Source organism: Anguilla rostrata, chromosome 6, assembly GCF_018555375.3.
Source record: "Anguilla rostrata isolate EN2019 chromosome 6, ASM1855537v3, whole genome shotgun sequence".
Classification (NCBI taxonomy): Eukaryota; Metazoa; Chordata; class Actinopteri; order Anguilliformes; family Anguillidae; genus Anguilla; species Anguilla rostrata.
In genome coordinates this window covers 20,357,722-20,371,404 of record NC_057938.1, presented here as the reverse complement: position 1 = coordinate 20,371,404, position 13,683 = coordinate 20,357,722, and the positions used below count along the sequence as shown (strand labels likewise).

At 43.0% G+C, this 13,683-nt stretch overlaps 1 protein-coding gene across 3 annotated transcripts in view; it reads right to left on the bottom strand.

Moving 5' to 3' along the window:
* LOC135256801 (phospholipid-transporting ATPase IF-like) overlaps positions 1-13,683 on the bottom strand; it is a 43,105-nt gene that overhangs the window by 18,032 nt on the left and 11,390 nt on the right. For all 3 annotated transcript variants that reach the window (XM_064338944.1, XM_064338945.1, XM_064338946.1), the window contains exons 11-25: positions 12,701-12,851; positions 11,115-11,312; positions 10,863-11,021; positions 9,912-10,087; positions 9,607-9,675; positions 9,259-9,332; positions 9,062-9,165; positions 7,269-7,450; positions 4,653-4,856; positions 3,611-3,764; positions 3,046-3,148; positions 2,062-2,207; positions 1,883-1,942; positions 819-946; positions 181-319 (exon numbers count right to left, since the gene is read on the bottom strand). In XM_064338944.1, the coding sequence (XP_064195014.1) occupies positions 181-319; positions 819-946; positions 1,883-1,942; positions 2,062-2,207; positions 3,046-3,148; positions 3,611-3,764; positions 4,653-4,856; positions 7,269-7,450; positions 9,062-9,165; positions 9,259-9,332; positions 9,607-9,675; positions 9,912-10,087; positions 10,863-11,021; positions 11,115-11,312; positions 12,701-12,851 (2,047 nt within the window). The remainder of the gene's footprint in view (positions 1-180; positions 320-818; positions 947-1,882; positions 1,943-2,061; positions 2,208-3,045; positions 3,149-3,610; positions 3,765-4,652; positions 4,857-7,268; positions 7,451-9,061; positions 9,166-9,258; positions 9,333-9,606; positions 9,676-9,911; positions 10,088-10,862; positions 11,022-11,114; positions 11,313-12,700; positions 12,852-13,683) is intronic.

Sequence of the window (13,683 nt, the reverse complement as noted above, 5' to 3'; positions counted from 1 at the left end):
CCAGATGTGGTTCACAGAGTTGAAAGAAAAATAAATTCTTTCTGACAGCTCTGCTGTTAGCTCGGCAATATTAGGCTCTTAGGGCATTTTCGAACTTGGCTCGTTTGCTCGAGTCTGAATCTCAGTTCGGTTGCCAGGGAACCGTTGACTGCTTGGCGAACCCTGGCCTCACCCCCTCACCTGTCCGTTGCCCAATAGTGAGGTGTCCTCTCCCATCAGAAGGTAGGAACCAAAGAAGAAGACAAAGGCATGGAAGAACCCCAGAAGAGTCCAGTACACAAAGCTTCTGAAGGACAGGAGGGAGTTTTTACTGATGTCTCTGTGGGGCAAAATACAAAAAGAAAAATGGTCAAAGGTCAAAATAAACTAAAGAGAAACTAAAGGCATCTGAAATATCCAGCATATATCTTCACATAAGAAGGATTTACTTCTCTACCACAGGCATTCGAAACTACTGACATCAATTGCATGTCCAAGTCAAGGACAAATGTTTATTCAAAACATTCCACTGTCCACTAAGAAACAATCAACTGTGCATTCCTTTCAGGGTTTTCTTTTAATTAGAACAGACAGTCTTTCAATAGGGTGAAAGACTGCCTGGTCAATTGCCTCCTGGACAACCGTTTGTCCACATCACATATGCAACAGACTGGACCAATCAAAGACTGAGTGAGAGACTGCGCTTCTTTCTTTACAAGAAAACGGCCCAATACGGCCCATCTCCCCCTCCTTTGCCACTGCTTCACCCTGCACTCGTGATGCGGGAAGACCAGGCTGCGTTTCATTTGAAGGCCCACGTGTAACCTGGTGTGCCCTACCTGTAGAGCGCCGGCTTGCTCTGCAGCGTCTGCGGATGGAGCAGCTGCTCAAACAGGCTGTACACCAGCACAGGCAGAGAGGTGAAGCAGATGTTGTACAGGGTCAGGTACACGCTGTCGTACAGTGTCTGAGGGGGGGAGGAGAGCAGGGACTTTCAGTTCAGTCTAAACCAAGGGCCCGCAACCCGGTCCTGGAAAGCCACACGACTAAATTGCTACTCCACTACTCCATTACTAAACCCAATAGAGGAATTAGTTGGTGACTCAGTAAAACTCTTGGTTTCTTGGGTCTGAACCGGATTCTGATTTGAGGTGGCTAACACTTTTTCCAAGGAGCGTATGTGCTCCTAAGTTGAAAACTTTAGGAGCACACCAATGCATCTCAATTTCGTAGATGTGCTCCTACATTGTTTTTATCCAGTTAGCAAGCATCAATGTTTAGGAGCTAATGCTCGTAAAATGGGAGCACTGTACAGCCTGTGGTTCAGCGGATGCCTGCTACACACAGGCAAGGTTCATTTACTGGCAATGTCAGGCCTGGCTGTGTACAGCTGGCAATGGCTGTCAGCTAAACTGAGATAAGCATCCTTGGCACTGGGGAACGAGTATTGTTTGCTACCTATTGTCCCCCGTGTACTGAGACGTTCCCACTGTGTGATGACTTACGGAGTGAAATTCTCACTGCTTTCGATTTCTCAGCCTTTGCGTAAACTTTACCACAATTAAAACTCAAATTCATGTATTCTGTAAGATGGAGATACAGAAATTGGTTATATTTACCCAGCACTAGGTCACAAACTTGATACATGCTAGGCTAGGTAATAATTGACTACAACAAAATTAACATAAACATTAGATGTACTCAATACATCAACACAGTACACAGAATTAAACAGTAATACATGTAGACAGAGAAATAGTGATATGTTAAGACACAGAAATGTATTTTCATATTTAGAAACCGAAATTAATACATTTAAAAATACAGATATACCTTTAGAAATATAAATAAACAGTGATACATTTAGACACATAAACAGATAGTGATGCATTTAGACACTTACTTGTTGTGAGAACAGACAGAAGAACTGGTATAAAAACTGGGGTGTTATAAAACACACGTTCTGGAAAACAAATAATCAAAATGTCAAAAAAAAAAAAAATGTAGTGATCAGCTACAACTGGAATTGTGGCTGTGCAATAATAAATTACTTCAGACAGAATAGCGAGATCTATTACTTACCTTGTAGAAAAAATATTGTACAAGCGTTGCTATTCTGATGTAGTAAACATGACCGTGGACCAGCAGCAATTTGGCCAGGAATTTAAATCTTGCGATTGCATAATCACTGTTTCTCACAGCTTGTCTTCCCTCTTTGCCCATGATACCTGAAAATAATTGAATTCAATCATTTTGAAACTAGAAAGAATGCACTCAGTTGAGTACTTTTTGGGGTATGTTTGGCCTCATGGTGGTGCTACAGAAAAGGTCATGGGGTCACAAAAATCAATATGTTTCTTCCTCCTGGGAACATGAATGTGTACAGCAAATTTCACGGTGATCTGGCCATTACCTTTCGAGATATGCCAATCACAAATTGAAAGTTTGGCCTGATGGTGGAGCCAGAGAAAAAGTCATGGGGTCAACGAAATCAATAGGTTTCTTCCTTTCAGGAACATAAATGGGCAAAAAGAATTTTATGGCAACCTGGCCATTACTTTTTCAGATAGGTCCATCAGGGTCGGACAGACAAATGGACGGATATATGGACATCATTACAAAACCTCCTTGGCAAAGGTAACTGCTGCACGACTATGTCTTTTATTAACTTTCTCAGGCAAACACTTTCAGGACACAGAACATTTCCTATTAGTGATGCAAAGGTTTAAAATGTTTAAATAATCTGTTTTTTCATTATTATATTAATGATTTGGCATTCACTTTAATGAAGAAACAATTATAAAGCTCACAAATTATGCCCTAACTTGACATAACATTTGTCAGCATATATAAATCATACTTCTTATATCACATATACATTTAGACAGATAAATGCACTAAACAGCAACACCTGCAGAGATAAACTAAAGTTTTGTCTTGTGTAATATAAGAAAACTCTCCAATTTCAATTTTAGGAACCAACAAACAGCTTTGCCAGTCTTCAGTTAGCAGTGAAAAAAATACAACCGAATAAGTAATAAATAAACAATAAGTCTCCAGACTCACCGATACCGACATTAGCTTCTTGGATCATACTGACATCATTAGATCCATCCCCAACCGCTAACGTGATGGGCTTCTCAGGGGATGTTTTAATCAGTCGCACCACCTGCCATAATAACAACAGAATTGTCATCAAATTGTCCCAGAGATATCAAACTGACACTTTACAGACACAAAGCATACTACAGTTACACAAACTGTTCTTAAGCACATATACAGAAGAACACCACAAACATACAAGGACACAATGAAGAAGTTTCATCCTGACCATCCTGAAACTGTCATTAGATCGATTTTTAATTCAGTAATTACTTAACGATAGAATATACATACATGCACAAAATACACAATATAAACATTGCCAGAAAGAAATGACTGAGAATGACACACAGTGATATCTGTGTTTAAAAATAAGTGTTGAAATAATTATATGTTCCAGAGAGTCATAGAATGTAAGCTTTGGAACTGTCTGGGTTAGGGGGCGGAGTTGTGAAAGGGGGTGTGGTTTAGCGTGCACTGTACTTTTGGGGGGGGGCGGGGCGGGGCTACGGTTCAGGGGGGGACATACCTTGGCCTTCTGCAGCGGGGCCATGCGACAGCACAGCACGGCCGCGCAGTTCCTGCACACCTCCATGAAGAGCTTCTCGTGCTGCCTCAGGGCGAGAGACAGGCTGGCCCCGTCAACCACCAGCCCGTGCTGGACCACATGGTCCTCCTGGATCCTGCAGTGAGACAACATTACAGTCTCTGCATTCTGAGACACATGAAGGGGTCCTACACAGTACACAGCTTCACTGTGAAATGACCTCATATGAATGACAACATGGCGTTTCCTGTTTAGTCCAGGTGGCTCACTGACAAAAAATAATATCCCCAACTGGATGAGTGTTTCAGTGAGTCAGGTATGTTTACACAGTTAATAAAGTAATAATTTATCCTCAGGTCTTGATTTAAGGCTCAAACTAGATTCAAAAGCAAATATATGTTGGTAGTCATTATTGTAGATACGAGCAAGCTTGTGAGATGTTATGTAGTGGCTAATTAGAACTGTGATTGTTGCTACTGAGCTTTCTTTGCAAATACAGCTCAGATTTTTATCTAACTTTACTGTTCAAACATGGAATATCATAATGCCACAGAATTTACTTCCTGGACCAAGTTACTATTTTGTTTTAGTGGTTTATAGTTGACTCAAAAAAGATCTTAGCCTGTCAATGGCTAGTTGCTGCATCTAGCTGGCTAAGACCCTAACATTAGCTTGCTAGCAACAGACAGCAAGTATCATAACCCCACTGTGCACAGATCAAGTTTGATCGGTTTCTCAAAACAATGGTCGCTTAGCAATGTCCTTCACTTAGCCTACAACACAGGATTACACAGTTTTGTATGTTATCCGAGCTGCCATGACAACAGTGGCTAAGCACATCTAATTACAACTTCCCCGAAGGTTCCCCCAGGATATTAATTAGCACTCCCCCATTTGAAATGAAGGACTCCTAAGTGTGCGCTTCTACCAGGCAAGGGCCGTTGGACTCTTGTGTGTTTACGGAGAGCGGGGAGAGGAGTATCCGGGGAGGAGTGAGGGGCTCGGAGGCGGAGCCTAACGGTACCTCCTGGCCAGCTTCCTCAGCTGCTCGGCGCACTCGCTGTCCGACTTCTGCTGCAGCAGCTCCAGGACGTTCATGGTGCGGTAGAAGTGGCCGCAGGACAGGCTGACGCTGACCGCCGTTTCGTGCTTGTCCCCGGTCAGCACCCACACCTTGATCCCCGCCAGGCGCAGGGCCTCGATGGTCTCCTGCACCTTGTCCTGCAGCCTGAGAAGGACCGTGCGGTCAACCACGGTCAACCATTAAAATCTGACTCTCTAAACGGTCAACCATTTACCTTTCAATCAGACTTTTTAATGCTCCTTGTTTTAAAGGGGAATTTCAACCAAAAATCTCATTTTGATTGTAAATTGATCTGACTGAACATGTACCAGAAAAATCTGCCCAAGTGATGCCTTTTAAATCACCGGGTCAGTTATACCCTCAATATAGTATGAACACATATTCAAAGAGGCTTGTTTTGGGCATAGGATGAAACATATTTCAGCAACCATAACTCGGAAAAAAACATTTCCAAGTTATAGTTTTTAAAACTTCCAACTGTGGCAAAATAAATTAAACACAACAGAAAATTTGGCTGTAGATTCCCTTTTTTCTAGCTGTAATTGTAGTCTGTAGTTTTCGTGCCTGGCATGTCATTTTCGCTTGCATTTCATTGAGTTTCATTCTCTCTCTTTTCTTATCTGTCTGAACAGCACATCATAAAAAACAAGGTATAAATTATTACCATTCTGAAGCATGAATTGTCCTTGTCCAGCCACAGTACACTCCTTAGAGTGGGTAATTTAGAGCAGTTACAATTATGAGCTACAGGCATTGTGAATGACCTCTATTCATCCAGCCGAAGGATCACAATTCAGCTAACAAACCAGAGGAATGTGCTTTTGTTTTGGCAGGGAACACTGCAATAAGTAATGCGGCCACGTTCACTGACACAATCCAGCAACATCGTAACTGCATATTTACAAGAATGGCAGATTTTCTTCAGACTCTGAGCAGGTGTTGGGTACCACTAGAGAGCTATGCGACTCGCGTCCGTGGGAAAGATAATTACACGCGGAGCGAGATCAGAGGCACTTCCTGCTTTCGGTTTTCAGCTCGAGCAGTAATGGGGCTGTCCAATCTTATCCGAAAAGGGCAGGTTCGGCCGCAGGCTTTTCTCACAGCTCTCGCAACATCAGAGTCAACAAATCAAGCCACTGATCGAAGGCGACGATTAGCCCAAACGGGCGGTAGCTATCGTCTGATAAGGCTGGGTACCCCCGGTATCGTGTTAAGGTTAAGGCTTGACTTCAAAAGAAAAAGGTTTTTTTTTTTAAAAAAAAAAAAAAAGGTTCACGTCGCTGGAAGACCACTGCAGTGATGTCCTTAAACAATTGTTTGTAGTCCCCGTTTACGGTGTAAGATCATGCATACGTGATTAGAATGTTCTTAACTGAGCATTCTAAAGCCGATGTAACAATCATCACTGGTAATTGAAAGCAACGGAGTTCTAGAACACGGACTTCAATTTTGAAAAAAGCACTCCAAAAAACCTGCTCTTCGAAGGGTTAAACTGAAGTGCCTCGGTCGCATCTGTCCCTTGCTGCTTTACAAGCTGTGCGCGTAACTAAATGATGTCATGGTCTGCAGACGGAGAGGGAGGCAAGACGCTAGTAATTCGATTGATTCGGCTCCACCCGTCTGCCAGCGGCAGGGCCGTGGGCTCCGGCTGCTCTTTGAGGAGGGGCGAAGGGGCTGATCTAATCACAGCCCCGCATCAGCATCCAAACAGGATTAGCCCCGACGGGGCGGCGCGACGCGGCCCGACCGCTCTCTCTCCGCCCTCCTGGCACCGCGGGCGACAGGCTCGGCTCCAAAAACACGACTCAGACCTCCAGGGTTTCATTTTTGGCCGAGATTTAAAACCGAGAGTTTAAAGTGTGACTGTAAATTACGGCTCTCTGGGTGTCCCTCTCTAACAGCCTGATCCCCGTCGACCCTGTCGCAGCTGCAGAAATAACAGACAAACTGCACTTTCAGCTTGAAGCTGAATCTCCCTCTCTTTGAACACAACTAAACCAAAGCTGTAAACCTCAATATACCAAGGCACGCTCCCTATTTGTTAAAAGATTTGTTATCGATGCCCTAAAACTGAATCTTCTAAACCAAGGACATGATCGTCTGACCAATCAGATCAAAGAACATCATCCGATGGAAATAGAAATGATGGTGAGAATTCTCTCACAGGAAGGAGGGGCGGAGCCACTGACTTTGAATGTGGTACGCTACAATAACTACCACAGAAGGGAATGAGAATTACAGCCACGCCATTCGGATGGCAGATATTGACCCCTGAAAGTGGAACCATGAAAAGATACTTCTCTGACTGATTTGGATTTCAACTTTAGCTCAGGCCAACATTTTAAGATGTTTTGGGCATTAAAAATATCTGGCTTTCTTTTCTGAAATGCCATTTAAACCATTCAGTGTTACTGGTCATCTGCTATCTCTTGATCACACTTTGCATGTGATTCACCATGGTCTCAAAACCTTCTGAGCACACTTCCCTAACCACTGCACTGCTGTTCCTGCCCAGCTCCTCTCTGCCCTCCGCGGCGCCCCCTACTGCACACGCACTTGTCCTCCACGCCGGTGGCGCCCAGCAGCTCCAGGTCCCTCTCGATGAAGCCGAAGACCTCGGCCAGCTTCTCCTCCCGCTGCTGCAGGGCGGTGCGGGCCCAGTGGAGCCTCTTCTCCACCTCCTGGTACTCCTGCCCGCTGAAGCGCCTGCAGGCCACCACCAGGGTGCGCAAGCCTTTCTGAAGGGGACACAACCGCAAAGGGAGGGGGTAAGGACCTGATTCAGCCAGACGATTCGATTCAAAACGATTCGATTAAAAAAAAAAGATTCTTCCGTGATTGTGACTTAAATTAGGGCCCTAAGAAGACTCCCAACTAATCAGTTTAACCAGCTAAAAAAAATATATATATGGTGGAAGGTGGAAAGTCCAGGGGTCAGAAAGCAAAGTCCTGCCATGTGTTTCTTCCACAAATAAATGAATTCAGGTGATTGGGACAAAATACTGGGGGGACTTTCACTTTCTGAACCTGAATTTTCCACCTCTGCTTTTGATACAAAGATTAATCACCATTTATTTTTAAATCCTAATGATTACCCTAAATACTGTTCATTTCAGACTGAACTTTATTTTAAAAATTAATTGATGATTGGGGTAAAAAAAAACCAGCAGCAGCCCTAAAAGTGTTTATCTTGTCTTCATATACTATGGCATGTTCAACAATCATCAAACTTCACAAACTCTATTTGTGAAAGAAACATGAACATGTACATGTAATTGGAGGCTAAAATTAAGGACAAGTGTCGACTGGTATTTTATCTTTTATAAATTCATATCATTTGCCTGTGAAATCACTGATTAAATGGATCAGGATTCAACTCTTTGTTAAATAACACTAATACTTAGAAAACAGTTTTGCTGTAACACATTAACTCTTATTGGTGTTGAGTTTGCGTCAAAATGGCCAGTTTTCAACTTTTAGTAAAAGAGGAATGACACCTTTGAGAGATTTCTTAACAAGTGACTAAACCAGTGTACATTTGGCTCTTGTTTTCTGTTTCTATTTGTTGTTCATTAAGTGCATTTGCTTTATGTCCTTTTGCCTATAACCCTTGTGACATTATTGGGATTTTAAAACAACACAAAAATAAAATGAATGCAAAACTACTCAGTATTTATTATCTTTATCTCACTTCCAAATATAAATAATATATATGGTTGATGGTTGCCATTTACGTCTGCTAGCTAGATCATATTTAACAAATAAAGTGTCGTTCATTTGTGATAAAGATCCACTATAATGAAGGAATCTGTGGTATGAATCGTGTATCGGTGAAAAATTAAACCGAAACAAGGTTTTCATGCAGCAGATAATTGGTATTTAAACTGACATTCCCAATTCTTTTTCATCGTTATCTTATTGCATTGCTTTAAAATCCCAATAATGTCACACAAGCTAATATTCTTAGAAAAGGGTCTCTTTAAAAATATTTCAACAATCATAAAAAGTGGGCTTTGATTTTTACTTTTTTTTTTTTTTTTGATATTTGATCTTGCAAGCCATAACATCTGATTATTATTAAATTAAACATAAATCATATCCCTGTGACCCCAATGCACTAGAATGGAGCATGCTGCTCACAGCATATACGACAGGGCACAATGATACGATAATCACATCTACTCTATGTTAACATGTAATATCTCTCACACCATTGAGTGTGGACAAGACAGGTTGAAATAAGCGAACGTGTTTATGGTTATGAAAGTGCCGACTGACACGCTGACGGGACAGAAAGGAAAACAAACGCAGGCGAGCTGAATGTCACTCCCACCGCCAACGTTCCTTACCAATGCAAACTCATCGACGTGGACCCGCGTCTTAGCCATTTCTCCACCCGTGCTGTGAGGAAAAATGGACGACTCTGCTCCTTTAGTGAACAGCACCTTCTCCCCTAAAAGCAAGCACACATCACCGGATGAACACGCGCACGGCGAGCTCGCGTTCGCTGACGTTCGAACGTTACCCGAGCAAAGGTCGCACGTACCTGACGGGGTTTCCACAATCACACTCATCCTTCTTCTGTTCGCATCAAACTCTAAAACGTGGAGCAGTTTATACCTGCCGCAAATAAAATTGTTGAAGCTTGTGAAGCTTGGCAGCATAAAACATCACACAAAAATAGCATATCAGATGGTACTGGAAACTATAACTCACTAGAATTAAATGCTGTAGCCTGAATGTATCTGTACTACATCGATTGATTGGCATCACACATACCAGGTAAGAGTGTTCTGTCATGTTAACGTAGGCATCTATCTTTACTAACGTTTCTGCTCTGTTCTTGCAGCGCACAGCCTAGCGAGCGTGCAGAGAAAACTACAAAAGTCCTTACTTCTCTGATCCTCCCGAAGTGCGGATTTCCATGTTTTCACCATTGTTTCCCATGAAGGTTACGCCCAACCTGCATTCAAAAAGCACACACATCACTCATCTGGCTGCTGTGTCACAGTACTTACAATTAACGGGTGAGCACATCGCTGATCACTACAACCTAAAACCTGATCACAGGTTTTCATCTGTGGAGAAACTACCTCCGTATTCCAACACTGACTCACAATTGAGTCAGACAGACAGATACGCTCCATAACCCTTGAGGAACGCTGTTATTTTTTGATAGTTATTATTTCACGTCGCTACCTTTTCATAGCTTCCACTAGAGCCTTCTCGTCGGGGGAGGAGGCGTAGTACTCCATGTGGGACGAGGCCCCGTTGGCGTGCGCGAGGTGGTCCTTGCGCCCGTCCACGTGATCGTAGCTGATCTGCACCGTGTGACAAAGCGCCACGGCCTTCAGGAACAGCTCCTCCTCCCGTCCCTGCGCGGCGAGGAAAAAACCGGCGGTTTTTTTAAATCGCCACGACGACAGGCTCGCCCTCCGACCGTTTCGCACCACCGCAAAGGTCACGTCAACACACACCTGACACAGCGCGGTCATAATGAGGATAATGATGAATGGCCTTCATGCGGCTAGCACTTTTCACCTCATGACCGCACCTCTTATCTCCTCAAAGCGCTTCATGGATTTTTTTTAACTGCTTCACAAGTAAGTGTACCTCAGCTGAGATTTGTTAGAAATTAATTAAAATATTGTAATTACATGTTACCAGTGTAAATGTTAATTCTTTTCTCTTTTCATATTGGTTACATATGTAAACACAACGCCTCAAATAAAAGGTCATTAAGGCTTGTAAAAGGTCATTAAGGCTTGTTTTAGTCTTTAATATTAAAGATTTTTTTCAAAGCCCTGTGTTGCTATTTATAGATATTTATATATATAGGCCATATTTGGGTACCCTAATCCTCTTGAGACCTGGCAGAAAAAAAGTTGAGGTGTTACCTTTTTTTACATAATACAGCAGCCTTGGATTACAGAAGCACATTGCAATGAAAATATAAATGTATTTTTTTCTTTTTTGAATGTCCCTTATAGTGTATTTCAGCATAGTAGAATATATGCTCGTTGTGTCCCCTGCAGTGGAAAATGAATTGCCGGGTTTTAGGAGGACGTACAGTGTGGGTTTAGTGGGTGGAACGTTACTAGATAATGAAGTCTTTGAACCGGAGTAGCACAGAGAAGAGAGGGTTATTACCAGCTGTGGCAAAGGGCCGTCCAGACAGTCGGCCATCATTCCCTCCGGGACGAGCCTGCCGTTGATCTCCATGTACTTGGCGCCGTTGATGCAGCACTCGCGGAAACGCATCTCGTTCTCCGTCAGCGTGCCGGTTTTGTCGGTGAACACGTACTCCACCTGGGTAGACACGGGCTGGGGTGAGGCGGGGCGTCTTTGAAACGCGGGACGGGCGCACCCGTCGGCCAACCGTTCGGCGGCGAGATTAGCTACCTGTCCCAGCTCTTCGTTGAGGTCGGAGGTGTTGACCTCGGCGTTCTGGTCGCTCTCCTTGTGGTAGAGGTCCAGGTCCCAAACGATGAAGAAGGAGCCCAGGAACTTCTGCATCTCCACGGTCACGTAGAGCGAAATGGGGATGATGAAGTTGTAAAGGACCAAGAAGGCCAGGAAATCGGCGATAAACTTCAAAATCTGAGAAGGGAAAAGGGACGGTGTGCCGGTGACCCGGAAGCCAAGGTTCCGTCGGCAAATGAAAAAAACTTAAAGAGTCTGAAAGGCATTTTTCCTTTTATCCCTGCCATAATATTTCGAGTCACTTCTTGCCCTTTCTGTGTGGGCGAGAGCCTCCGATTGTGCTCAGAGGAAGAGCTCGCTGCTGACAAGGTTGCTGAAGGCCAGCTACCCTGCTGCAACCGCTAATCGAGAAATAAAACAAATTTGCAAATATCAGCAAAGGGAGTCCCAGTGGCACCACTCGGGCCAGCTGAATGCAACTCCTAGCAGTCCTGATAGCAAGGTCTAACTCAACCTTGCCCTGTCAGACCTGCAGCACCCCAGCCAGAAACTCCCGCACATGATTCAGTTTATCGCCGTATTGATCGCACTGAAATAGCTTCGGCCCCCAGTGCCGTCGGCAGCGTCGCCTGTAAAACCTGCAGAACTGCAGTCCTGCTCTGGAGTCAGTGTTCTGGCAGTATTTGATGACACAATGCATTCAAGGATTTTTCCAAGGACAATTTTCTGACTGTTCAGAGAGCTTACATTAAAGCAACTTAATTATGTTATATAATGGACTATCCTAAAACATTTTTTTTATAGAAAATGTCCAATCTACTCTACTGGATGTGTAGCTATGAAAAAAAACTATACAATGCACAAACAGGTAGAAAGCCAAGCCATTCAAGCACTTTCACGGGATTAGATTTTTTTTATATTCAAGACTGAGCCCTTCCAATGCTTTCAAGGATCCACGGAAACCATGTAAGTTGTGGTAATTAACCCTGGCTGTAGGCAAGGATTTCTCCTTGTCCTTGGGGATGTATTCTGTTTTTTTTTTCATCCAAACACAATTGCCACCCCTGTACCTGTGCATTACATTATGAGTTTAAGGGAGAACATTTGAAATAAAACACAGGTTTTCAATAACTTTAAGTGATACAAAGATTGGCTGTTACAAAAACCAACATATACAGGGGTCCCTCAGAACCATGTCCATAAACCCGTGTCCAAGACAGCCACGGAGTTTGAATTTTTCCACCTTAAGAACCAAATCCTGCAACCACTTCAAACCCGAGAAAGCGAGCAGAATCAATGGTGTTATCACCCACTTTAATCAATCAAGTGCTGCGAAACAACAACAACCAACACACCCTGCGTATGAGAACTACCATAGCTCCCACATTTGCTGAGCCTAATCAAGGAGCAAAATACATAAACAGCAATCCAACCCTTATTAAAACACAGACTGACATACTTCTAATGTTCATCTGAACCCCTGCCTGTAGAGCACATGTAACTAATGTGCTGTTTAATATGACTGTTGTGAGTAGACATACAGTGAGCTCTGCTGTACAGCATACCTGGCTGCTGTTCCTCTCCTGCTCAGTCTTCTGGTTGTAGAAGGGCTCGTCCCACTTGCCCTCCGCTTGCCAGGCATACTTTAGGATGGTGCTGAGAATGGCCTCAAACAGCAAGATGCCCAGGTAGATGAGCAGGTACGTGTTCATGGACCTAAAACAGGCGAACAGAGAATTGCACCCACACTACATTTTTAGTACACTGTCCTTAAACTGATATCGTAGCATCAGTTTTAATTTAGATTTTATCGGACCTAATTTTCAAGTATTAACATCCTTATCAGATGAAGCATGTAGGAACTACAGCCTTTTTGTACATAGTGCCCCCATTTTGGCACACCAGAAGTAAACTGGCTGCTCAGCTGTTTCTTGGCCAGCTGCATGTTTACCTCAAGCACAACAAAGTTAACAGAAGGTATAGAGTTGATTCTAGGTGTGGAATGTGCATTTGAAGTCATCTAAATGGGGTGATTATGTACAAAAAGGGCTTTAATTCCTATATGTATCACTGGATGTGGATGCCGTTAAGGTTTACAGTCTGCACTTCAAGCTCACATTCATTGTTTATATGTATATATAAAGTATATATAAATAATATTTTTGCAAATGTTTGAACTATTTGAGCTAAAATGAACAAAACATTTTCCTCTGCAATCTTCTGCAGCCAATTGAAAATATAATCTCCCATAATGCATTTCCTTTTGCTATTCATGGACAGAATGCAAAAAAAAATGCATATTGATGTGTGAGAAAATGAGGCAGCAGAGAAATTAAAATAATGGATCACTCTTGGTCTTCAAGCAAAAAAAATATTGATTTGGTCTTTGCAATGTAAAGGGCTTGCTACATCTAGGACAAGCACACACACACACACACACACACACACATATCCCCTGAGACCCTGCATTGCAACTCAAATAGAATAAGAAAAATGGAAAACAAACGCAGATGTTTTCAAATCTCTTCCTGACCCATTTTCACAAATT